This window comes from Ovis aries, chromosome 10, assembly GCF_016772045.2.
Source record: "Ovis aries strain OAR_USU_Benz2616 breed Rambouillet chromosome 10, ARS-UI_Ramb_v3.0, whole genome shotgun sequence".
Lineage (NCBI taxonomy): Eukaryota > Metazoa > Chordata > Mammalia > Artiodactyla > Bovidae > Ovis > Ovis aries.
In genome coordinates this window covers 78219336-78246839 of record NC_056063.1, presented here as the reverse complement: position 1 = coordinate 78246839, position 27504 = coordinate 78219336, and the positions used below count along the sequence as shown (strand labels likewise).

At 44.7% G+C, this 27504-nt stretch overlaps 1 protein-coding gene across 3 annotated transcripts in view; it reads right to left on the bottom strand.

Moving 5' to 3' along the window:
* TPP2 (tripeptidyl peptidase 2) overlaps positions 1 to 27504 on the bottom strand; it is a 58756-nt gene that overhangs the window by 19169 nt on the left and 12083 nt on the right. For all 3 annotated transcript variants that reach the window (XM_042255043.2, XM_027973762.2, XM_015098260.3), the window contains exons 3-21: positions 26232 to 26327; positions 24532 to 24636; positions 21416 to 21540; positions 20583 to 20746; positions 18706 to 18860; positions 17964 to 18040; positions 15615 to 15742; positions 13059 to 13158; positions 12645 to 12793; positions 10823 to 10938; positions 10194 to 10362; positions 9344 to 9501; positions 8978 to 9054; positions 6964 to 7070; positions 6106 to 6260; positions 3297 to 3413; positions 2957 to 3057; positions 2281 to 2377; positions 1302 to 1439 (exon numbers count right to left, since the gene is read on the bottom strand). In XM_042255043.2, the coding sequence (XP_042110977.1) occupies positions 1302 to 1439; positions 2281 to 2377; positions 2957 to 3057; positions 3297 to 3413; positions 6106 to 6260; positions 6964 to 7070; positions 8978 to 9054; positions 9344 to 9501; positions 10194 to 10362; positions 10823 to 10938; positions 12645 to 12793; positions 13059 to 13158; positions 15615 to 15742; positions 17964 to 18040; positions 18706 to 18860; positions 20583 to 20746; positions 21416 to 21540; positions 24532 to 24636; positions 26232 to 26327 (2334 nt within the window). The remainder of the gene's footprint in view (positions 1 to 1301; positions 1440 to 2280; positions 2378 to 2956; positions 3058 to 3296; positions 3414 to 6105; positions 6261 to 6963; positions 7071 to 8977; positions 9055 to 9343; positions 9502 to 10193; positions 10363 to 10822; positions 10939 to 12644; positions 12794 to 13058; positions 13159 to 15614; positions 15743 to 17963; positions 18041 to 18705; positions 18861 to 20582; positions 20747 to 21415; positions 21541 to 24531; positions 24637 to 26231; positions 26328 to 27504) is intronic.

The window sequence follows — 27504 nt, the reverse complement described above, 5'->3', positions numbered from 1 at the left end:
ATTTGGGAAAAGTGAAGTTGAGCCACATGAACGGAAGTCTCAACCTAAGGGGAGAGACAGTAGGAATGCCCCCTTACACAGCGCTCAGTGTGACGTACAGGGCAAGTTATGATGCACGCATTTACACGTGCACAACATCCCAGCTGGGCGGGTGAGCAAGGGTGAGGGTCAGAGTCGTCACGTGACCTGTCCAAGGTCACGTGCAGAGTAGAGAATCGAGGAGCTGAAGGCGGCTCTGGCTGTGGAGCCCTGGGCCTCCCACAACAACAGGCTACTCCTACGCTCTCAGCTGACTGTCTCCACTCACAAAGGCAATGACTTCCCTGTTTGTGGGTCTTCACAGGCACGTATAAAACATAAGAATGAGCAAAACTGAGCTGCTGTGTGATATCTAAGACAGACATACACACGTGTTATCATACACACGATTGGTAACCTTTAGATTACATCCAACACGCCACCTGGCTTACTGCAGACAGCAGAGACGGGAGCCCGTGGACATGAAGGAATGTGAATCTACTCAGTACTATGCTCCATCCAATCAAGCTGCTCAGGTGGATGGAACACTGTCCTCTCTGTAGCAACAGGTTCTTCTGAGACTAAAGCAACCACAGGAACGGCTGCAATAATAACCCATCTGCACTAGGGACACGTGCCTGGCCTCGCTTTGATGAAAATGGAAACCATTCCTTAAATGACGGAAAACCCTGCATAGGCTCTTTTTACTATTCTGCGTTGAATTATTAATGTTATAGGAAATATGTAATTTCTCGGTCATAATGTTTCAGTCAGGATAAAATTTCTATAAATCCTAGGATTAAGAGACTGTTTCCCTTCCAAACGACAGTGCCAGGCACAGCCCCTGGCGGACAGTGATCAGTACTCAGCCCACCGAGAAGGAATGCGCCTCAGAGTTCTAATAACCTGAAGACACCTGGCCCTGTCATCGTGCTCTCGATCCAGTTCAGACCTGGGACCACTTTTCGGGCTCACATATCCTGATGGTTTGCTCTCAGCATTCAGATGGCAGTGAGCACAGGGTCAGAAGGAGAATAACAAAAGGCTCTGCCAGCCGGTGTCTGTGAGTATCCTTCTGGGATCCTCTTGACCCAAAGCCAGATGGAGCCCAAAGGTGCGGCTGAGCAGCTGCAGCAGAGAGAGGAGCTGCCGGCCCTGAGTCAAATGCTGAACACACACCCACGCGGCATCACAGAGCAGGGACGTCACCAGAGCAAGAATCCGGGTTCATCGGCCCAGGAAACGGCTTCTGTGAATTCTAAAGATCACTGCCCACTTCCTACCTGATGAGGATACGCGTCGCCGGAGCCCATCTGTCTCTTGTTCTGGTCAAATATGATCCAGAGCTGACTGTCGAATTCCGACTCGTACAACAACTCACAGAGCAACGGGCAGCTGGGGGTCACTTCCCCACTTTTGGGCTGTTTAAAAAAAAAAAAAGAAAGATAGATTACTTGAAATGGTTTATACGATTTCTAATACAGATGTGTAATACTGTTATCAATGAAACTGACATTAAAAGTATTAAAAACATTTTATTGAGGTAACCAATCTTAAAAATGCAGAACACTCAGTATTTAGGGACTAATAAAACATATTTCTCCTTTACAAGGTTTAAAAGACACAAACCTAGGCAACTGCACCCATTTATAAAGCAATATATATTCTTTAGGACGTTTAACTCATCGGTTTTTAATAAAACAAATATATTTATAAGGTTGAAACTAGACAATCCACCAGTATCAAACATCTCCCCAGCGGTAGCTCATATTATGCTTCAATAAGAGTTTTACTAAAATCTTACTGATTCTCCATAAACTTCGCCCTGACATTTATGCTCGTCTCCACTACCTTTACCACCCATTCAACCGAGGAGCCATTCTGACGTCTCACTGCGTCAACGCAGAGAGCAAAGAGGCCCAGCTCCATAATCAGAAGGCAGCTGGCTTCGACAAGACACCGAACCAGAGGACAGGTATCGGAGGACAGATGTCAGTGATTACGCTAACTAAGACTCAAAGGTCAGGTCGCCACTAAGTAAGCATTTGTGACTTCAGATCTGAATGGTGCTTACATCATTATATATCATAATTTCCCAAAGAATAATTCTAAATTAGCTAGTGTTATTTATTTGATTCTATTTCATATATATGTATGTATACGCACACACCCCCATTGAACACACTGTCCTTCCCTTATTTTACAATTTATAAAAACACAGAAATTTGTTGCAAGGGTATATCTGATCACACAAACACTTACTTGATGAAAGTTGTAAGTCAGGATCATCTCATAAAGTTGACGATTATTTGGCAAAACATCTCTTGATCCTAAAGGTTTTGTTTTTGCACTCAGTGGGCTGTAATCAGACAATTGCATAAGAGTCAAAGGTTCATTTAAACGAGAAAAAACTATAAGCAGTGAAAACTATGGCAAATCACAATAACTGATAAATGAGCATTCCTGGACACTGTCCTTTCCAGCGTATTTTATAACATTTTAATCATTAATTTACATAATTCTTTATTGACCAAACCACAGCAACACACAAAGTTAAAATTTTGCAGCATTAAAAAGGTAACAACCTTTTCATGATAAAAACATTTTCAACTACCAACTAAGAGTCCTAATGTAATCAGATCCCAGCACTAGGGTGACGATCCTTAACAGGGCTAAAGGACAGGTCTGAACGCAGACAGTCCTGCCCTCGTCACAGGGTGGGTCCTGCCAGGTGCCCCCCGAGGGTTCCCGGTGCATGTCACGTAAGGTCTCCCCAGAGACCTGTCCAGTTTTCTAGGCTGGAAAGTCATGCAGTGAATTTTCATCTCCAGCCTTCATGTGACTTAAGAAAAAAAAAAGACCCTTCCCAAAGAATGAAGAGGGCCCTCCCACCGCCCCCCTGAAACCCAACACTGTAGCCCTGAAACATTTAAGATACCGCAGTGTTTGGACCCAGCTCTTCAGAGTTATGCAGGGAGCCAGATCTTCATACTTCAAGGAGGACTGAACATCAAAACGGTTGATTCCTTCTGATGCATGCTATGAAGGATATTTATCAAATCAGTTTCTCCAACTTACTGAAAATGAACTGCATTTTAAAATACTTAAACCTCAAATAAATGTGTCAAATACAGAGTTTATAAGCACCCATGAAAAAAAGACTATTGCTATTTCCTGAACATAGGTAATGTCCCCATTAAAATTTAAATACAACCATTGACATTATTTCACAGTAACCTGCATAATTGACCTTGAAAATGATGGAAAGGTGAGCTTACAATGTTTAACTGTGGAGCAGTACATACGATCCCATGGAAAGAAATAGTGTAGTCAATGTTGACATCGCTGAGACTTGCCCACCAGCGAGCAATGCAAAACTCGATTGCTTTCCCGCCCTGCAGAGAAAAATGAAACATACTGTAAATGCATGAATCACAAAATACAAACAGATGTCTCAAAGCAGTTCTATGGTCTCAAACTTCTCCTATTTGTACAGGGAGAAAACTCGAAGAATCCTGTTATTAGCTGCGCACGGAGTTACCCAAATCAGCTGCGGAGACCGAACACAGGTATTTAAATACACGGTTACCCACCCACAATCCTAAACTGCTTGTCGTAAGAGATCTGAGGCGGTTTCCAAGTACATATAATAAATTAACAGTGAAAACAAGCAGAATAAAAACAGGACCAAAGGAAAAATCATTAAGAACAATGGCAAGAGAAGGGGCGTGACAGCTGTGTAGGCATTTTCAGTGGTCACAGGCAGTAGTCTGGGGCTCAGAGCTGCCTGGCAACCAAAGTCAAATGGAATTATGGTCCCTCCCTTCTTTCTTATTAAAAAAATCAGAAACAAAAGCTGTTCCTTGAATACCGAGTTTTAAATTTTCTAGTAATCAGCGTACTCAGTTCAGTCGCTCAGTCATATCCGACTCTTTGCAACCCCATGGACTACAACACTCCAGGCTTCCCTGTTTATCACCAACTCCCTGGGCTGACTCAAACTCATGTCCATCGAGTCAGTGATGCCATCCAACCATCTCATTCTCTATCGTCCCCTTCTCCTCCTGCCCTCAATTTTTCCCAGCATCAGGGTCTTTTCCAATGAGTCAGTTCTTCACATCAGGTGGTCTAAGTATTGGAGTTTCAGCTTCAGCATCGGTCCTTTCAATGAATATTCGTCAATGAATGTTCGGGTTGATTTCCTTTAGGATTGACTGGTTGGATCTCCTTGCAGTCCAAGGTACTCTCAAGAGTCTTCTCCAGCACCACAGTTCAAAAGCATCAATTCTTCGGTATTCAGCTTTCTTTATGGTCCGACTCTCACATCCATACATGACTGGTGGAAAAACCATAGCTTTGAATAGATGAATCTTTGTTGGCAAAGTTATGTTTCTGCTTTTTAATATGCTATCTAGGTTGATGAAAGCTTTTTTTCCAAGGAGCAAACATCTTTTAATTTCATGGCTGCAGTCACCATCTGCAGTGATTTTGGAGCCCAAGAAAATAAAGTCTCTCACTGTTTCCATTGTTTCCCCATCTATTTGCCATGAAGTGATGGGACCAGATGCCATGATCTTAGTTCTCTGAACGTTGAGTTTTAAACCAACCGTTTCACTCTCCTCTTTCACGTTCATCAAGACGCTCTTTAGTTCTTCTTTGCTTTCTGCCCTAAGGGTGGTGTCATCTACTTACCTGAGGTTATTGATATCTGTCCCAGTAATCTTGATTCCAGCTTGTGCTTCCTCCAGCCCAGTGTTTCTCATTATGTAATCTGCATAAAAGTTGAATAAACAGGGTGACAATATACAGCCTTGATGTACTCCTTTCTCAATTTGGAACCAGTCTGTTGTTCCATGTCTGGTTCTGACTGTTGCTTCTTGACCTGCATACACATTTCTCAAGAGGCAGGTAAGGTGGTCTGGTATTCCCATCTCTTGAAGAATTTTCCAGTTTGTTGTGATCCACACAGTCAAAGGCTTTGGTGTAGTCAATAAAGCAAAAGTAGATGTTTTTCTGGAAGTCTCTTACTTTTTCGATGATCCAACAGATGCTGGCAATTTGATCTCTGGTTCCTCTGCCTTTTCTAAATCCAGTTTGAGCATCTGGACGTTCACGGTTCACATACTGTTGAAGCCTGGCTTGGAGAATTTTGAGCATTACTTTGCTAGCATGTGAGATGAGTGCAGTTGTGTGGTAGTTTGAACATTCTTTGCACTAGAAAGTTTAAAGATGAATCATATTACTCTAACACATACAAGAACACAAGTGAAAGTTTACCTTCTGATCACTTATCTTCAAGAAGAGATAAAGGAAAAATAAGGGATCCAACTCAAACTACCAAGTAGCAAGTTTAAAGAAGGTCATCAGTACATTCACCTTCTAGAAGGAAGCCCTCATTTCTCACACTATAGGTAAGTGTGGAAATCTGCCACACTGAAGTAATTTGTGGGAAGGAGCGGCAGTTTTCACCTATAGAGCAAATTAACCTCATGGATTCTTAACAACAGGGCAGTAATAAAATGACTAAAGTAAATAAAAAAGTCCTCAATATAAAAAGTCTACCATACAATGAGAAAACACTCTCAACCAGGGTCCACTTTGTGAAGCGTCAGCATGTACCATACCAGAACTTTCTTTTGACTAAATTATTTAAGAGTTAGAGAGATTAGTATTTACCTTACTTGGTCTTAAGTGTCTTAGTAAGATGACCTATCTTCTGACATTACTCAGCATTAATAAAACACACAGGCCCAGTGTGCTCTGAATACAAAATATCAAATCAAATGAAAATACTTGAGTCTTAGCTCACACCAAGGGCTTTCCAGGTGGCTCAGTGGTCAAGAAGCCTGCCTGCCTGCCAAGGAGGAGGCTTGGGTTCGATCCCTGGGTCGGGAAGAGCCCCTGGAGGCAGGCGTGGCAACCCACTCCAGTATTCTTGCCTGGGAAACCCCACTGATACAGGAGCCTTTTGGGCCACAGTCCTTGCAGTCACAGAGTCGGACACGACTTAGCGGCCGAGCAACAACCGCCCACACGGAAGACAAATAGAAGCAGTTTTCGGGTTTCAGGCTGTTAATTAAAACTTACTAAGACTGGAAAAGCTTCAGTGAGCGTTCCTTTCTCTGGAAGGGAACAAAACTTGTAGAATTCGTGACTCCTGTACGCTCTCTGCTTCACAAGCTGCACTGCGTGAAGGACGAACTTGGCGGACACCTCAGAAGAGCAGGAGCACACGGTGACCTCTGAGGCGAGAAGGCGAGAGGCAACACGTTCACTGCTGAGGTTTCAAAGGGACACAAACTTCCGTGACGCCTACGCCTACTTTAGGGGACTCAGCTATCAAGAACAAAACGATACATTCAAGTGAAACCTGCCTATTTCCTTAGAAACAACGAATTGATAGAATATTAATTAAGATGAGAGAGTAGAAACGTTAGCTATGGAAAATACACAAATCAGGATTTAAATGAGCAATTGCGATGCTGCGAAGAGCCTGAAACAGAAACGGTCCACGGATGGACACACAATTATCCTAGCTGGGGGATTTTTAAAATCTCTTCCTCCTCTGTTGCTAAATTCAACCTTTCCTCTTACTTTAGCTACAAACCAATCCGTTCCTGATAAAGAGGACTTTAATTTTAGAAACCTCTGTTTGTTACCATGCCTAAGTTCCATTAGTATCCCTTTATTCAACTTCACTGGTAAGTTTTCCTAATCTCTCCCCCTTGGTTTATCTGCTCTGGCCTTCAGAATCCACAGAAAGATGAGGGGGTGGGTGGGGGGTGGGAAGGAGTTTCAAGAGGGAGGGGACATGTGTCCTTCTGACTGATTCATGCTGTTGTATGGCAGAAACCAATACAACATTATAATGCAATTATCCTCCAATTAAAGAAAACAAAAAACAAAAAGAGACAAGTGGGCAAGACAGACTCTAATTTTACTTACCAGCCCATGTTGCACCCTCAGGAACCTCGATAAAATGCCTTCGAATCTGACCAGGTTTAAAATGTACATCTGTCAAGGCTAAGTCATAATGTGTTGATTCATTTACTCTGAAAATTAATAAAAATTAATGATTAAACATGAAACTCTCATTAAAAATGGCTTCATACTGTAAACCCACTGGCACTCTAGCTTTCAACAGCTCCTGGGAAATGAACACAGCGAGTTAAAGGCTGGGAACACACCGGTGTGCACAGTATCATCTCATCTTCGCAACATGTCAGCAGAGAGAACTGGGGGCGCCCAGTGTAGACGGTTTTTCTGCTCTTTACTCGTTCTATAATTTGTGTATAATACACCCAGACACACAGTTCTTTTTTGTTGCTGCTGTTAACGGAATTCTACCACATCCACAGAAGTTTCCAAAAACCAGAATCTGGACTATTTTGACTCTAAAAATACCAAAATCAAAGGCAACATTTTGTGACTCTGATACTGTTTCATCCCTCTGAAACTGCTATTAAATTTATTCCCTTTTGTAGTTATAAAATGCAGCCATGCCAGAAAGGACATGGTACGAAGGAAAACTACTTCCATCGGGTTTTTGAAAAGCATCAGTGAAACACAAAGGTCAAATGTTTATGTATCCACACTGGAAAGCTGAAGCAGATACCAAGGATTAACTCTACTCAGTGTGACAAACATTTAATGAGTGCCTGCTCCATCGAGGGCACAGCTACTAGAAGCTACAGACGCAACAGTGAATCCTCGGCCAGTCCCGTGGATACAGAACGCCCAGCAGAGATGCTGAACGCAGCATGCTCTGAGAGACGGGGAGTGCTCGTGGAAAAGATGCAAAGTGCTTCGTCTGTGCGGAGTGGCCCCAGAGAGCTTCCGTCAGGAGAAGAGGTCCTAGCCAATTCCTGAATCTTACACGTTACCTCGTCTAATAAGTTCCTGTTGGACTTCCAGTGAAAATGCAGCTGAGAATTTAACCGTTCTGCCATTTTTTCACTTGTGTTATCTCCATTTCATTCTGTTTCATACAGCTGAGACCTACTGCATATTAAATATCACTGTGCAACTGACTCCACAGAAAGTGCTAACCCAGAATTTCCCACTGTTTCCAGAACTCTCATCTCAGTCTTGTCCTTCATGTACTGGATCATTTTTTGTGTCTATTCTGTACAGTGGGTTCCACGTGGGATTACATAAGATGCAGGCCCCGAGTCTTCTGTGGGCTCACAGTCAAATGGAGTAAATTAGAAATGACAGCACACTGGCTAAAGCCTAAGCCACAGGCGTGTAAAAGTGAGAAGCAGCAGAAAGGAGGGACCCCCTTCAGCTGGGGATGACTGGGAACCTGCCTGGTCGTCGTGTTAGGAGACAGGGGACTGCAACAAAGAATCAGCTGTGCAAACAGGCCTGTTCTGAAGACAGCGGGAAGGTCAGCTCTGTGAGCTCGTGGGATGCAGAAAGTGGTGATGGAGCCGCAGGAGACACGGGCTCTGCAGGACCACCACTGGCAATCTGCAGAGCAGGATCCTCAGGCGAGACGCTGAAGGACCTTATACGGAAGCAGTATGATCAGACCTGACCCTTCAGTCCGGGGTGGAAGACAAGATGGAAAGGGAAGAGCCGGAAACAGAGGGGACTGGAAATGCGGAAGAACCAGGAGACACTGTGATTCCAGAGATGGGGGTGGCGGCAGTGAGGTCGGGGTGGGAGGGGACAAAGCCACTGTCAAGACACTGCAGAGGCTTCAGGCCTCCAGCCCGGGCAGCCAGGAGGGCGCTATCACCCTGCTGGAGGGCAGGCGGCAGACGCCATTAATCCTCCTCCCTGTTAACAGGAACAGCTGACTGACCACATGCCACCTTGCATGCTGAGCAAGGAGCAGAACTGAAACCCAGTTCCTCGGTTCTGGCCTGCGGATGCTTTACAAGCTTAGCCCACTCCCATGAACAGCCACCTCAGAGTCACACAGACAGCACGCGGGTGACGACCAGGCACTCACTTTGCAGCGATGACCGCGGTGATGGGGACTCTGAACAGAGGGCCTGCGCTGGGCGACGCTATGTCATAGCCACATACCTGGAGGAAAGAGCTAAGGGTCAGTATCCACAAACGAAGCTTCTTTAAAAGGGGAGAATGAAAGAAGGTGGACCTGCTCACAGAATAAATTCATCTCATATTAAAGGTGAAAGGTCCTAAGTAAAAGCATCAGTTTTCTGATGTCACGGCACGTATCAAAGGCAAACAGCCTGAACAACTATATGCAGGCCAACCCCTGACTAACTCAGCCTAATGGGTGAGCAGCCTGCCACACAAACACTCCTACAAAGTGCAAAGAAAGCAGGAAAGAGGACACGCAGGTGAGTACCTCTGTATAATGCAGTCCTTCCCTTAAGCCCCTGGGGTCCACACGTATGTTTATGTGTCTGCACTGATTCATGAGTTCCAAATGGCTGGGACACTGAACCCACGATGAATTCGAAGTTAAGGCTAAATGAAGCTGGAGGGATATTTTCTCAGAGTTTTCTGGCATTAAAAAAACCAAAAAGTGAAGGTTAGCTCTGTTTTCTTCTTCTTCCAGTTTAAAACGTTCTGTCGTCTCTCACGAACACTCAGCGGCAACAAAGCACCGTTGGCTATAAAATGTAGTAGATACGGGCTCCCCAAGCACAGCCCACACACATCAGTCACACCGTCTCCCTCACACGTATTTCAGCACGCTTGGGGTCCATCCACGCGCTCACCAGCACGGCCACAACCTTAACATAAGGCGTTTAGGGTCATTTTTTCATTCTGCATGCAGTTAACGGAATCTAAGAGACTCCTAGTTTACAGTGATGACAATTCTGTTTACATTCACTGAGCTGGGGCTCTCCCTGATTTTCCCACTCTGCAACCAAAATCTGGGTCTTACACTCAAGCAGTAAAGGTGGGAAAGAAAAGGCATTGGATGCTTTATGGTCCACAATTTAATAAGAGCTCTACGTGACTGCAGGCCCATTCTACTACTTTCTTGTAGTCACACTGCTAACTCAACTGCCACTGTATCAGGGTCCCCAGTTGCCATCAGTTTCCCCTATGCTCTGAAATGTACAGTAATATTAACATTGTTCACTCTTATCTCTTTAAAACATCAGCCTAAACAGCACTTCTCTATTACAGTATTAATTCAAACCAAAAATGTGAACATGTGAGCTTACTCTCTGGCTACCACCCACCAGTATTTTCTGGAAATACAGGCTCAATGCCAACGCCATGATCCGAAGGTGCAGCCACCTGAACAGGATCTCGGAGGTAGATGCCACGGTTAGTTCCCACAGTAACAGTGAAACCTAATTTGTTAGCAAACGATGTGTTCTGAACGAGGTAGTCATAGGCTTTATCGACCTAAGTAAAAGGATACAAATAGTAAGATACACATAATTGGGTCAAAAAAAATCTTCTGTTGTAAATCACCCATTTCATTTCAGTTGTAGCAAGAAGTCAGCTTCAACACTCTCCTCTCTGAACTACGTGATAAAGCTCTACCCCACTGGACAAAACACCGGTCCAGCCACTGGCCTCACCTTCCACTTCACCCTCTTACTCCCAAGTGATGACGCTAGGAATCCTCCACGTGCCGTTATGTCTGGTCAGCTTTCACTCGCTGCCCGCTGCCATCTCTCTATCGTACCACCACAAATTCAACTATAAAATCTCTTTTCATACCTTCTTCGCTTGTGGTTCAGAGAACTACTCTGGCTATAGTCAACAATTGGAAAAACTCAATCACTACTGTAGGGATATATCCAATAACAGCCAAAATATTGTCCTATTTACAACCCACTTCTCAAACAAACAGCAATACCTGAATAATACCATGTCCTTGGGCAAATACTTCTATGTTGTCAGCTTTCACTGCAGTGTTTTCAAGAGCTCTTCTGACCGAATGAACTGTGTAGTTAACATCATTAGCTTTCAGACCTAAAATCGAAAAACGAAATCAAGAAACTAGTGTTTATTTACAGACGACGGTTACTTGAAACGCTTCCCCGGCCTCCCCCTGCCCTAGTATGGATGACGTGTACGTTTTCTGCTTTTAATGTTTTTGTCTCTCAACATTCACTTTTCAATCTTTTTTCTTTCTTAAACATGTGACAAGCAGTATGACTCAGAGCACAAAGACTTCATTCAGTGAAAACTTCCACACGCCCGCTACGATGCAGCATGAAGGTGGGCTCGGCACGGGGACCAAAAGGCATTCCAGTGATGTCTTCCTTAAGACAGTGCTGGTCAATCAACGTGGTCACTGGCAGAAGGTCTCAACCAGGGCACACAGGATACACACCAGGGGTACGGACACAAGCCAGAAAGATGCTCAGGCCCCCACACAGCTCAATCAGCACCTTGGAGACTGGATCCCAGGAGGCTGATGACAAGCCTCTTGGTCAACAACAGGGGACAACGAGGCTGGGGGTGACTGTCCACGCGACGTGGAGGCCACCCAGCCGTCCACCTTCTGATGAGGACTGCTGTGAGAGGTGGAAGCGAGTGAGGCGGCACGCCTGTCCTCTCCAGAGCTGAACGTGCAAATACTCAGGAGGAGTGTAGAACGTGAACCAAACAAGCATGGGAACACGATGGCACTGTGAGAGTCAACCCAGAAAGCAAGCAATTTTGTCAGGGAGCATCCTGCAGAGGGCGATGCTCCTGCCAGAAGAACAGACACGGGGTCGGCTCTCAGGGATACACAGGTGTTCACAGGGCCAAGACTTGGCGGGAAAGGAATTCCAGGCAGACAGAATAGTGTGCCACAGGGAAGGGGCAGCAGTGAGCCCGAGACACTCGGAGAGGCCCCACCGTAGAGCCAGGGTGGAGCCCCAGTCAGTGCCAATGGCCCCCTCCTCCCCGGCAAGCATGCAGCCGCCTGCCCGTCAACCGAGAAGTCCCGCCTCCCCGTGGGCCAGCCCCTTCACCGGCTCCATGGCAACGCCCCTACCCTCTACTGTGTCATGGAAGCGAATTTTTACTTTGTTCATAGTGTGTTCCTTCTCCAGCTTTAACATCAACTCCACACAGGCAGGTCTTTTTGATGTTTTGTTCCCTACTTAGCCCCAGGCCAAAATAAAGCTTAATAGTAACAGCTAATAAATACGCTTGCTGAGCGAATGCACGTTCAAACCATTAGGATCACATAAGCGATTCTCCACCAGACACTTTACTATGGGCCAGGTCATTACCAATTCAACCACGTTTTCTCGCCCTGAGAACTTTAGAGAGCAGAAATATCTGTCTGCAAGAAGAGGAAGGTACTCAATCACTTTTTATGGCTACAACCTGACTTTATTTTATGCCATCAAATTTATCTCATGAAACTGTCTAGACACTTCACACCTCCTTAAGCAAGCTTATAAACAAGTAAGCCGTGGATTTTAGAACCCAGACTGAGGTGAAGCACAGGAAGGACAGGGGAGCCTGGCACACCGCAGTCCACGGGCTCACAGCCAGACACCGCCCAGTGACCCAACAGCAGCAAGGCCAAGTGTAAGATGGTAACTTTGAAAATCCATTTCTCCGTGTCACGGCTATCTCATTAAGAGTACTTAAACTGTGACAGAAACGTGTGGAAGAGCCGACGACTCCTGGCTCCAGCAGGAGCCTCCGAGCGGGGTAGCTGAGGCGCTCCTCACCTGAGAGGACCAGGGCGATGCCCCCGCAGGCGTTGGGAGACGACATGGACGTCCCGTTCATGAGCTGGGTGCCCCGCAGCGTCCAGTTGGGGACGGAGGCGATGGCGCCGCCCGGGGCGCTGACGCTCACTCCGAGGGCCCCATCAGCGCTGAAGGAGAGCAAGGCAGAGTCTGCTTAGGAGGTGGGCGCTGGGCCAACGGGCAAATGAACTCAGGGCGAAGCCCTGCGCCTGCCCCCAGGCAGTCGGACAGAACGGCTGTGACGTCCCATGTTGGGAAGACCCCCTGGATAAGGGAAGGGCTACCCACGCCAGCGTTCTGGCCTGGAGAATTCCATGCGCAGTCCATGGGGTCGCAACGAGTCGGACACGACTGAGCGACTTTCACTCCACTTCACTTCCACGCACAACCTACCTGGGGCCTCGAGAAGACCACGTGTACTGATTTGCAGGTAACTTCTCTCTCAGAGAGTACTCGGCAACCATCATATCAGGAGACACATAGGCGCCCACACCTGCGGGGGGAATGTGGTCATTGACAAAAGGATACAGAACAGGGGTCCCGATTCGAAACCCACTGCTCCCCCAGCCGTGGGATCCCGGCGAAGCACCTGTTCTCTGGACACCACCGTTCTCTCTCACAAAATGGAAAGGTGAAAAAATTTAACGACCCAGGCAAGATCACTACGTACCAGACACTACACGAGGTGCTGTGCTTTTGTATATAAAAGTACCTACCAGGACTATTATGTGGACTAAACAGGATAATGTAACTAAAAGTGTGTGTATGTGTAAAAGAGAAAGAGAAATGTGTTTCAAACTGTAAAAATGTAACTTCAGAAAAATAAAGGAATTAGTTGATTGATCTTCATTTTTAAATGACCATGGTATAGAAAATTCTACCCATGAAATTGGCAGTAGTCCTTCCCTGCAAAGTGGCTTCAGTAAGCCAGTAACAAACATGTAACATGCTACAGTCTCCTAGATAAATGTGCAGACACAAACTAGTTAAGACTGTGAAATCACAGAATTCAGAGATCAGAGTCAGGCCCTTCATGCCAGGGATGTGGAAACAGGGCCGAGAGGGGCTAAAAAAATGCACTGAAGATAATGACCGGCAGAGACAAGACTCAGAAAATCCAAGACTATCGGCTCCTCATTCTCCTTCACAACGCACACGTCTCCTGGGTAGAAGGCTGGACAGAATGAGTGACTTAAGAGGGCTTAGGTCAACAATGCTGCCACATGAAACCGCAGTCATTTTGCAGAATTTAGGTTAAAGTGTTCTGCCAATCTGGGGGTAAGAAAATGACAAGATCCTGAGCGCTGTGGCGGAGCAGTGCATTTTGATCATTAGGCGCCTCTCAGGCTTATTTTGTTTCCTTTTGTGTCCTTAAAAGTATCCAGAGATCTGGAACACACAATGCATGAATCACTGGCAGGCGCTGCTGTCTTAACACACGATTTAACAGAATTACTTAATCAAGAGATTTCAGGTTACCGAAAGCAAGCGACACCATGCTTAAAATTTACAAGCCACGAATACAAGCATGTCCCATAAATGTAAGATCACCGATATTTTAAAACAAAAATATTTTTTAAAGGACCAGTTTCTATTCTAACCTTTAATGCCCAAATATTGTTGTGTATCTATAACATCATCTCTAATACCTATACAACTACAGTAACTCCTATGATACGTATGTATTGTGCTGTTAATGATGAATACACCAGGAAAACTGTTTGGGACCAGTTTTTATAGTCACATGTTCAATCACAAACATTAAGAGGTATTTTGAGCCCACGTTTAAAAATAAACCAGAAATCTTCAGGCCTCATTTACTATTTAGGGGATCTCCATTCACCCTTCCTCATTCATGCCTCACATTAAAAAAACCAAGGGGTGGGTTTCATGTTTTGCGGGGTTTTGTTTTTTGCACAAGATGGCAGCTACTGTTGTATAATAGAAACTAATTTTATTATTTTCATATTATGACTCCAAATGATTTGATCTCTTACGACTTTCGTTGACAGGCATTATTGTTTCCTGTTGGTTTCCAGTGAAGCAGACAATCCTGTATCCGATCCTGGACACCAAAGGGTGGGGCAGGCCACAGGTACACAGTAAACGTGTTTCAGCTGCTTTTCTCAATAACGAAGCTCCCTTCCTCTACCTCTGGGTCTTCCTGCATGCTCCCAGAGAAACTAGAGGAGGAAGCTCTGCTATAAATACACAGCCGTACACTATAAATAAAAAGCGAAGCAAGCGTCTTCATTTATGCTGCTCACTTAGCCTGGAAAGCCCTTCTCCTTCCTGCCTGTGTCTACCTACTGAAATCCTTGTTCTCACACTTCTTCCAGAAAGCCCTGCCCAGATCCTCAAATCAGAGGGAACCCCACTTTTGTGATCCCACAGCCTGATCTGGGACTGCAAGGAGATCCAACCAGTCCTTCCTAAAGGAAATCAACTCTGAATATTCATCGGAAGGACTGATGCTGAAGCCGAAGTGCCAGGACTTTGGCCATCTGATGTGAAGAACTGACTCATCGGAAAAGACCCTGATGATGGGAAAGACAGAAGGCAGGAGGAGAAGGGGACGACAGAGGATGAGATGGTTGGATGGCATCACCGACTCAATGGACATGAGTTTGAGCAAGCTCCGGGAGATAGTGAAGGACAGGGAAGCCTGGTGTGCTGCAGTTCACGGGGTCACAAAGAATTGGGTATGACTTAGCGACTAAACAACAGGCCTGATCTATGCTTCCGCTATCTGTGATCTGTACCTCCACACTTATTCCAGTCTGCTGGAGATGAAATTCTACATCAGTGGGTCCCTACTAGAGTTCACTTTCCTGAGGGTCTATTATAGGCTCAGTGTCCTGTGTGTAGGAGAGAGAACAGTTAACACTGGATGGACTGAATCTTTTTGTCTGCTTGTTTTTAAGTTTCTTTCTAAAACTGGAAACTCACCTATCACGCTGGACGTGGTTCCTCCCGGACACCCAACTGTAGACAGGCAGGGGCCGTTATTCCCAGCACTTGAGACATAAATTATATTGTGCTTCCACACGGCTTCACTGATTACTTCACATATCCTCCTGAAAGAGGGAGAGGACTCCTTTGAACACATGAACTGTCCACTTTTCAAGAAATGGATTACTGTAATGTGAAAATATTTTCAAACATGGTTTATATGAAAAAACAAAAACAAAACCAAAACATGGGTTGTGAGCAGCAGAATGGTGGTCACAGGTCAGGAGGGGAGCTTAGAATCACTCAGGGACATTCTCAAACTGCCAAGTGCCTTGCTCCTACTCACAAAGTGTTTATAAAACTAAAATACACTTAAAAGCGAGGTCAGGTAAGTTCGGGCACGTGCAGCATTAGTGGAGCACGATGGAGCCATGCCCAGAGACATACCCCAGTCGGGGTTCAGTGGAGGGAGTTAGGAGGCCCCGTTTTTAGTGGGGAATGTGCTAAAAACAAAACTGTATATATTGGGGAAAATAAACTGCCAAGGGGCCAAAAGCAAAGACTGCAACATTAGCAGAGACTGGGTCAGGGGCCACAGGGGGTCCACTCCACCCGCCATGTGAAGTGTGGAGGACCAACTCCTCACACAGCTGTGACAAGCGGCAAAGGTGAATGGGGGAATAGGGCACCAGGGAGAGAGATTTAACATATCTGGTTAGAGCTTGACAGCAAGGAAGAAGACCACAAGGGAAAAATGAGGCCGATGTAAAAAGGTCAAGGGCCAAGGATACTGTAAAATCATAAAGTGAAGGAAAAGCACATTAGAGTAAGAAGACTGTAAAAGAAGGAAGGTCCCAGGAGAGAAAGGTATACACTGCGGTAATGAAGACACGGAAGCAGATCCTTCTCGCTCCTGCGAGGTCACGTTCACAACTGAGGCAGACAGCGTGCTCCCTACCAGGTCTGGAAATGAGCATCAGCTGAGGAAATTGTGGGTTTTAAAATTTTTATTTCTTAAATCAACCTGTGGTAGAACCGACCTTCTCTTTGGTGTCTAGTTCTGAGACTGCACGTATGTACAGACTGTGAAACCACCACCGTTAAGTACAGGAATGGTTTCAGCACCACATTAAACCATCTCCTGGGGTTATCTGGCCATCCGCAGGTACAGGGTCCCTTCTACACTCCGGCGCCCATGGATCGTTCTAGAGCCCTGCCACCATGTACGTCACCTAAACACAATCCTGAGACACAGAGCCACTGAAACCGGCTCTTTTCATTGAGCAAAAGCATTGATGACGCACCCATGGAAACTAAGTCACTGATGACAGCCACCTACAGGCTCTAGTTTGGTGACATTTGCGTTTCGGCAGAGCTCTGTCACAGAGCTCAGAAGATGCACAACGGGTGTATCTGGGTGGGGTGGTGGGAGGAAACTCTCCAGATAGGGCCACCGCTAAGTTAGCGCTATGAAGACAGAAAGGCTGGGGTAACATGAGGTCAAGGCTAAGCCAGAGGCTGGGAGACCCTACAGCTCAGGGAGGGCACTGGGGCAGTGAGAGCCGTCGATGGACAACGGTCAACACACCAGTCTAGGTTTTGCTGGAAAAGCAAGCAAAGGCCATGGGAGATGAGGAGGCTTGTTACTGGTTAGTTTTAAAGCTAGTGGATACTTGAGCAGGTCCCTCTGACAGGAAAGAGAGCCAGGAAAGGAGCAGGTCGATGCTGGAGGGCATCTCCGAGGGTGGAGGGGACCAGGGCCAGGCTCTTCATCCCAGGTAGGCTTCATGAAAGAAGAAGGGATGGCAGCTGGTGGGGTCAGGCGGTCACAGGAGGGCCCGGAGTCCCCTCTAAGCATTTTTACCTACTCTGGGAAAGCAAGCAGCAAGGGCGCCAGCTGAGCACTGATGGGGAGGTGGCCGGGAGTCCCCAAGGAGAAGGCGTGAAACGGCCGTCCAGGGGGGGAGGGCGCGCGCTGTGACCAAGGACAGCGCTGACCCCACACCCGCGGCCCTGAGCACGCCGCCAGGGCGGCCTCCGCAGAGCCAGCAGCCGAGGGGCGCCGCCGCCGCAGCACCCGCGGGCTCCCGCGGGCCGGGCTCCGTCAGGCGCGCACACCCGAGGCCGGGCTGCCTGTGGACAGGGTCCCAGGGGCCGTCGGGTCCACCGGCCAGGAGGGGACACCGGCGTCAAAGACGTGACCGTGGACGAAGGGCCTCAGGGACGCGCAGGATCTACCCAAGTCTGCTCTCCTTCAGCTGTGACGTTCGATCCAGTTATACAGAAACGCTCACTGTTCTCTGTCAGCTGAGCTTCCACGGCTGACGAGTGGCAAAGAACACTCACCCGGAATTTGGCCAGTGAGTCGCTTCTCCGTAGCTGTAGTTGACAAGATCACACTTATGATTTATAACTTCTATCATCTAGTAAAAAGATAAAGAGTCCAGCTTAGGCAGCCATTCATAAAAACAGAAACGCCAGCACAATAAAGGCATCCCACAGTTCTGTAACCAATCATACTCCAATTCATATCTAAATTCATAACTTGCTGCCAGACATGGCTGACAAACTTAAAAAAAGGTGTGTGTGTGTGTGTGTGTGTTTGGGGGTGGTGTTGATACACGGCACGGGAAGTAGTCAATAAAAAACAAACCAGCATCTGCAGAATTGAGTTGGAGAGATGAAGGAGGTCTCTTTAAAGTTTAAATTCACTCAAGTGAAATAGAATTCATATGTTAAAGTGAAATGAAGAATAAATTCTTCTTAACATTGATGAAGCAGGCTGGCTGAGACGTCTTCCTTTTTTCATGCTTTTAAAAGTATCTCAAAATAGTTTGCTAAGGGATTTACTACAAGTGAGAAGTATAATGTAAACAATGTTTTCATATTTCCCCAAATCCCTTTACCCCAAATAATTTCTAATAAAAATATTTTTAAGTGAGTTAAGCATTTGGGGCTTTTGAAAACAAGGCCCTATACACTGGATACAGTTCCATGCATTTTTGGTAAAGCAAGAGCAGCTTGCTGATCAAAGTGTCCCCGACCGTGAAGCATCAGCCCTGGACGCCGGCAGCTCAGGAGCACTCACAGCTCGGATGAGGCCTGTGCCTGTCTCCATCGTGCTTAGTCTTGTGTCTCCGATCTTGATGGAAAGAATCTGAGCACCAGGAGCTACGCCATTCCGCTCAGGTTCTTCGGGAAAATGCCCGGCAGCTATGCTAGCTACGTGTGTCCCGTGGGCTCCTAGAGGCAAGAAGGGGAGAAGACGAGGTAACACCCTCAGAGGCTCAAAGTTTTAACCGCGAGATTCAATCTGCGTAGTAGTAATCAGAATAAAAACACTCTTATCTTAACGTGTAAGGGGGTACTGTTTCTTCTGTTTCTTAATAATAATTCACAAAAAACGACTGTGAATTACATACGCTATTCTGCCATCTGGGATTCTACGCTGTTAAGTCACAAAGGTGAGAAAGTATTCACACGCATGTAACTGGCAAAGTGCTTATGTCCAGAACATAACCTTTCAAATAAAAAAAAAAGAGAACACAAAAGAAAAATGGGTAAAGAGCGCTTGAAAACCATTTCCCAAGAGGATGACCAATGGCAAATAAATGTATGAGAAGATGAGTCATCTGGGAGAGGCAAACGAAGGCCACATGGAGCCACCCCTTGCTAAAGGGCTGAGGCTGAGGGTGGCCCCCAGGGTGGGGACGTGCACGCCGCTCTGCGGCGGGTGTGACACTCTGCTACTGCCAAGGGGAGCTCGGACGGTCTTCAATACCGTATGGCCCGACCACACCCAACCAGCTCTCCCAGACATGGGTTCCAACTAAAACAAAAACCAGCTTCTACACAGACCTGTACACAGTTGTTCAAACAACCCAAATGCGCATCAGAAAGTGAATGGGTAAATGAACCATGGTGGACGCACACGGTGAAATACTCAACAATAAGGAACAAGCTACTTATCATCACAATATGGATTCAGCCCGACATGCTGAAATGGGCGGGCAAAAACAAACTGTATTTTTAAAATTCCATTTATATAAAATTCTACCAAATGTACAGTAATCGAGGGTGGACAGAAAGCCCTTCAGCGGCTACCAGAGGATGTGAGTGGAGACAACTGGACTATAAGGGAAGAACAAGCCAGGCTTTGAGGGTGGTGGTGATGGAGGTCTGTTGTTTCGGTTGTGGGGAAGGTTTCCGGGGTGTGTGCACACATCAGAACTCACCACCCTGCGACTGTGTAGTCTGTGCAGCTTCCTGTACCTGAGCTGTGCCTCTGCGGACGTGGGGGGGCGGGGGGAGCTGGGTACCCCACTTCACCCTCCTCACTCCCTCCCAGAAGCGAGCACTGCCCTGCAGCTGGTGCACACCTTCTGTGCACCTGTATTTTTATATTTTTACCACACACACACACACACCCACACACACACCCATAAACCATTTTCACACAGTTTTTTTAACATCAACATATTTTCTTCACTAAAATTTATGGATCTGAGATTTATACATATAGTTATATGCAGATTTATTCATTTTGATTACTATATAACATATTCCACAGGATGAATAACATAATTTTAAACCAACACACAAATTCCAAGAAAGTCTGTAACTTTTTTGAAATTACACAGAAAGCTGTGGTAAGGATCCTGATCCTTCACACTCATGGGTGAATTTTCAGGAGTTAGTATTTGGAGGTGAAATTACTGTTCACAGAATGAACTATGTTTATTCTTTTTGTAGCTGGACCATGCTCACACTCCTGGAATGGATCCTACATGGTTGTGGCCTTAAAAAAAAAAACCTTTCCAGGAAATCTCATCACATCCGTGACTCCAGACCTAGTTCTGTCGTAGGGATCGGTCAGTTCTCCTTAAGGCTGTTTTTGGGCAGAGGAATTTTTCCTCCCGGTACTTTGCACGTTCATCTCTAGTTAGCAAACCTGAGACAGAATACCTCCACTGGTCACTATGGAGAGCAGGTTCCCATCGTCGTATATGTTAACGGAGTAATTCAGCATCTCAGCGGCGCCAAAGGAGCCGTACTCCTGGGCCTCTTTGTAGTTTCTCAGAACAGTCGATTTACTCAGATCCCCATCTTCACTCGAATCAATGCAGGCTCTGGGAAAGGAGAATTAAGAGCAGGTAATGCAAGTTATCTAAAAATCACACAATACTATTTCTCGAGGTTCTTCTTACCACACCATCTGTTTACCAGCACAAACGTGGCAGCTGCCTCTGTCACAGGGGCCTCAGTAAAGACTGGGTAAGATGACTTAAGCAACCAGCCCTTAAATGAAGTCAGGCACAAGGGGCTCTAGGAACTGTCCTTCACAGACCTCCAGGAAGAAAACCACCCACCGGCTTCAGGAATCAGACCAACTTAGCGTCTAGGTCTCTGGTGGTAAATCCTTATCCCACTTCCCTCTTCTGCCCTTACAACATTTATAGTAGATACTCTTGCCAGATCCTCCTGCACTTACTTTCCAAACTGCCCAGCTTCAATCAGGAACATTTCTATGAGCTGTTGTCTATTTAATGACTACTGTCTGGTTAAGGGGGTAAGATTCTTTAAGAGAGGTTAAGAGTCAGCTTTCATGCCTAAAATACTAAGAGGTTCAAAAGGCTTTATCCGAAACTACTCAAAAGCCAACCCGGCTCTCGAGGCGCTTTGCTTAGAGATATTAATGTCTTGTAAACCAAATCTCTGGGCAGTTTTGAGGGCTTAATGTTCTTCAGAGCAGGCAAGACCATTTTTAAATGAAGATGTATAAAATCCACATGGCTTACCTCCAGGTCTCACCATCAAACCACACCAAGCAGTCGTACACCGGGCCAGGATCACTGTACTTTTTCTCAAAAGAGTTTAGCAATTCCACTTGACTCTGAAGCTCCTCCTTGATTAATTTATTTGCCTAATCAATTAGAACATGTGTTAATGTTAGTACATTTTGTGCTCTTGACAAGTGATATTAACAGACAACCAAAGATAATGTGACCCAGTAGTAAAGTTATTTTACCCTGGAAAAATATAAGAAAATTTTCCTTTTATATCTGTACAATTTGAAATTCAATTTAGTGGCAGATATCACTTAAAGTATTAAATTAAAAAAAATTTCACTTATTATCATAGTCAGTCCCTCACTACCCCTGCTTTGGGAAAGACACAGTGCTAGGTGGCGGGGACCTCATTTGGCCAAGGGTGTTAGTCACATGACCTGTACCTGCATGATTCAGTTCTAAATGCAACACTAAAATTGCTACACATTAGTTTATCTACCTTTAGGTTTTTATATCCAGGAACATTTCCATTTCAAATCTATTTCTTAAGAGCCCAAATAAATAATAGGAATTATGAATAATCTCGCCTCTGTTAAATTTGCTGAGTTAAATACATACTGTATTTATGACCAAGTACATATAAGCTGCTATTCAACCATTCTGAGCTATAAAAACGGAAAATTCGTATGCTTCAATCTAAGCACTTTTAAAAAGTACGTACTATACGAGATGGCCCTACATTCGCCTGACTAGTCCAAGTGAATAAAAATTTAGGTTTCACATGTTCCCCAAATCTTAAGCTATGCTTTATTTTTCCTTATTCAATATATTCAATGTTTACTCCTCCTCAAGGAAAAAGACAATATAAGCATTTGTGGCATACAAAATAAAATGGCTAATTAAATTCAGATTCCCCCTTCTTTAGTAAGTGCCGTATATGTAGTACCTGAAATACTATATTTCATGTCTCCAACAGGAGGCTGAAGAACCAAAAGTGATCTAACCAAAAATTATAGAGCTGCTAAAAATGAACACAGATAAAGTAAATGAAAGTGTGTGTGTGTACATCTATACAGGCTGGGGGGCCTTGACCCGACCAGCATGTTAATGAAAACTCCTGAAAAGTTTTTAAAATATCTGCCTCCTGTGTAAGGTTCTGATTTATTTCCTCTCTAGGACACAAACACGGAGTTTTTAAAGCTCCTCACGTGATCCTACCAGACAGCCAGGGCTCAGAATCACCGATACAACCCCATTTCTGATTAAGAAATGCATGGCCTAGAAGCCTAAATAGACATTTCCTCCAACAAAGACGCACATGTGGCCCACAGGCACGGGAAAAGATGTTCAGTGTCACTTACTATGAGAGAAACGCACATGAAAACTACAATGAAGCCGTCACCTCATGTTGGTCAGAATCCTCTAAAAGTCTACAAATAATAAATGCTGGAGAGGGCATGGAGAAAGGGAATCCACCTACACTGTTGGTGGGAAACGTAAACTGGTACAGCCACTATGTTTCAAAACCAGTATGGGGATTACCTTAGAAAACGAAAAATAGAGTTACCACAGGATCCAGTGATCGATCCCACTCCAGGGCATATACTTGGAAATGATAAAAACTCCAATTTGAAAAGATAACATGCACCCCAGTGTACACAGTGGCACTGTTTACAACAGCCAAACAAGGAAGCAACCTACACATCCATCAACAGGTGGCTGGATAAACAAAGCGTGGCACATATATAAATATATATACACACGCACAATGGAGTATGACTCAGCCATAAAAAGAACAAACTAATGTCATCTGCAGCAACACGGATGGATACAGAGATTATCACACTAAACGAAATAAATCAGAAGGAGAAAGACAAACGCCATGATATCATTTATGTGTGGAATCTGAAAAAGAGCAACACCAATGAGCTTACTGACATGACAGAAAAGACCCACAGACACAAAACAAACCATGGTTACCAGAGGGGGAGGGAGGGGAGGGACAGGTTAGGAATGTGGGCGTAACAGATACACACTACTACATATTAAATAGATAAACAAAGACCTACTGTATAGCACAGGGAATTATATTCAATATCTTGTAATAATCTATAATGGAAAAGAATCTGAAAAAGAATATATATATATATGTATGTATAACTGAATCACTTTGCTGTATACCTAAAACACTATATATCAACTATACTTCGATTTAAAAATTCATTTAAAAACTGGCATGCATTAACAGAGAAATTCAGAAGGACGAACATCAAGTTGCTGCTAGCATCCCTGGGTGGTGACATTCCAGAGACTTTCACCTGCTAACCCTTACAATACCTCTGGTGCTCCAGTTTCTGCAATAGCACTTACTGCTTTCATAATAAACCGAGATGCTATTTTTTTCATCTCATAGACTGATTCACAAAACATGCAACAGCAAGAATGTAGAAGAATGGGAACTCTCGTACGCTTCCGACGGAATTGGTACGGTCACTTTATAACCCGCCGGAAGACCGGCACGAGAACTTCCAAACCAGGATTTTTTCATCCTGGCCCCAAACTGGAAATGAAGCAAGGATCAATCTGCAGACTGGACACATACACTGTGGTCCGGCCCTCACAGAGTAACGAGAGTGAGCTACTGCAACACCCTTCGCTGGAGGGATCGAACAGAAAACATCGGATGAAAGCAGCGACGCGTAAGAGGACAGACACCGCATGATTCCAGTTTACAAAATTCAGAATGGGTGAAGTCACTGGACAGTGTCAGCCATCAAGGATGGTGGCTGCTTCTGGGTGGAGGCAGCGGTGAGCAGTCAGAGGCATGAGAGGTGCTGGGGTGCCGTGCACTCGAGGTGCTGCCTTTGTGACGATTCATGACATCACATCTAGGGTGTGTGCACTTTTCCGTGCGGCCATTCTATGTTCATTAAGAACTTTTAAACATTTAATTGATATATAAATTGATTTCAGGACAAACGAGGAAAGGAAAATAAGTAAGTAAAATTAGACAAGTTAAAACATGGGGGAGAAAACAAACTTGGGGAAAAAGTCTGTGTATTCTCTAAGAACTGTTAATTCTCTAAGAACACGGTAATGTTTAAATAAAAGCAACTAGCACCAACTTGAGAAGGGCAGTTGTTGGCAACGTCGAACTCTTCCTGCTTCCGACAGGCCTCCGCGAGAGCTACTCTGTGGACAGGGTCCCAGATTTTTTCCTTCCGTTCTTTCTGCAAAGACAGAGAAATGCCCTTCCAATGAGGTGGACTAACATGCAGGTAAACTGAGACAGGAATTTAAGAGTTGTTATTAGCTGCAATGCTATACAGTGCTCATACAGAGGTTAAAAAAAAAAAATCATTTATAATCAAGTTGATAAAGCAATGAATGGATCAGTTACAAAAAACTTGATTAGTTAATTCACCACGCCTAGACTCTAAAAGCACAAGTTTACCAAGGCACAGCTAGATGTTATTTTTATACATCACAGGCGCCCATTTAAATCCTTCTCCAAGAATAGATAATACCATGTCAGGTAACAGCCTGAAATCCCATCATTTGAGGAAAAAGAAATGCCTTCAGCCAAGAGCAAGCAGAAGACAGGGGTAAGCCCGCAGCTGCACTCTGGTGGACTTCCTGTCTCCCACCTCCCTGGCCTGTTCCTTTTTCCCCACCCTTGTTGACTTGATGGGTTATTTGCTGCTGAAACTGGTCTGCCTGCCCTCCCGAGTGTCTTGAACTACAGTGCCTCCCAGTGGAAGTCAACTAGCTAAAGAAAGCCTCTCCACTAAAACAATCAACTCCAAGGGACTAAGAAAGGGGAGTCTGCTTGACCCTAATCCATACCTGAATGTGACTGATTAAATTTAATACAATGCATAAAAAGACTGTGCATTTCAGCCTGAAATATTAAAATAAAAGAGTATCTAATAGAAGTTAACTTATGTGCATTTATTTTCTGAAAAAAAAAAATTTTTTTCAGAATGACTGGAATCTGACAAGTAAAAGATTTATATGTAAAATACTGAGTAACTTCTCACTGGCTCACTGACCCTTGGAGAAGCAAATCACAACCTTAGACTATATGGCCCATAGGTCTCACCCTGAAGGCCCACTTGCAAGGATCACATCTTGTTTTACTACTTTAAAATCTTACATAAAATTAACACTTCATTTCCTTAGTCACACTAACCACATTTCAAGTTCTCAATAGCTACTTGTGGCTCGTGGCTACTATAATGGATGGATAATGAACATTTCAAACTCTCCCGTAACTACCGAAAGGTCGACTGTGCTATTATAAAGCAGGCTCCATCTCACTGGTTTTACAATTCTTAGCTCTCCAAAGACAGACTGTGTTTCCCGTCCTTCAGCTGCTTTAGGTCTGAGTTACTTCCTTCCCTGGTACTGAATCATCACTACCTGGGATCAAGAAAGCAAGGCAAAGACTAGGAAAATGGGATGAACTACATGGCAATGACAGGAACAGGAATAAATAAGGCAGTCTAGGCTTTAAATTGATCCAGCGAAAGCATATCCCTTTTCCCAGAAAAACACAAATACACAAAATGTGAATAAAATTTCAAGGTATTCAGATTCCCTAAACTTTTCTATGTATCTCAGATTAGGAAACACGAATAGGTAACATTTCACTGGATAGCATCTTTCTTGAAGCAGATATCATTTGAAAGTCTCCAGATTCCCTTAATAATCATCAGGTTAGTGAGAGCTAAGGAAGTCTCTTTCTTCAGTCTGAATAGAATCAAGTCTCTTTCTTCAGTCTGAATAGAATCTGAAGAAGTCATGATACTAGATGGTCCGTTACCTGAATTCTTTCCTTGAGAGCCTTTGGATAGAAATCGTAGCCATTTTTTATGCCAATGTGATATCTGCCCGAGGGATTTGTCCAGGTCACAGGAATCTATGGGAAAAAAGAACATTTCTCACTCATTAAATGCTTCCCAATTCCAATGGTACAGTCCTGGGGGAAAATCTATCCTTGGGGCTCAACTTGGAGCAGGCCATCTTAGAGCATCTCTTTAATACTCTAAGTTGCCATTTAACATATCTCTGTCTCCTTTTGTCTCAACAGTGAGATAGCTTAACTAGAGTACTTTCATTTACACAGTGCTTTACAGTTTATGCAGGGCTATCAACATCACATTAAACCGCTAGGACCTTCAGTTCCCAAGCACTCAGGACAGCTCACTCCCCCCTCACCCAACTGCCCATCAACCAGGGCAGGGAAGCAACTTACAGAACCTCTCCACCCTCAGATGTCTCGCTAAGAAAAAGAACTTCACTCTCCTCCAAGATACTATAGGGATGGGCCCAGAGCCTATAAAAAGAGCTCTTTGTGTTCTTAAGAAAAAAAGCTCTATAAAATCATGATAATTACATACAACATCTTATAATAGTCTTTCCTGCTCTCTCAAAGTATTTAAAAATAACACTTCAAGCTTTTAATTTACATAAAATACAAAGAGCATGCCCAGTTTACAAACAGAGAAAGCAAAGAAGCAAAGAGAAATTAAACTTCTGGCCCAAACAGGAGGGTGGAAAAAGAAAGCTGGAATCTAGTTCTATCAAGAGACAAAAACTTGGTGTAAAGGATACAGAATTTAAAGCCAGACAAACCTGGCTACGGCCCAGACTCTGCCCCTCACCAGGTGGGAGCCACGGGCTTCCACTTCCTCATGTGCAAGAGGAAGAAAATCATCTTTACTTCACAATTCCCATGAATAAGAACTTGTGTGAACATCAACCAACTTGAAATGTCAATTAAGACCATGGGGACCCTTCACATTCTATCATCTCAGGACCCATGTTCACTAAAAACAGCTTTCAAAGGTGTACAGATTATGAAGCTGAACTGTCAACCACTAAAAGCTGTGGACTGACTCACAATTATTACTTGCGCAGGATTTCTACTCGACTCGAATCCTCAAGTCCCTCTTCATCAAATTACTCCCCAGACAGGAAGCCTGTAGAGGAAATTTTCTCACAACTAAATAGAGGAAGACAATTGTCCACAGAACTTCCAAGATCTACTGACCTTCAAAAGCCTGCACATACTGTAAAGCAATTATCCTTCAATT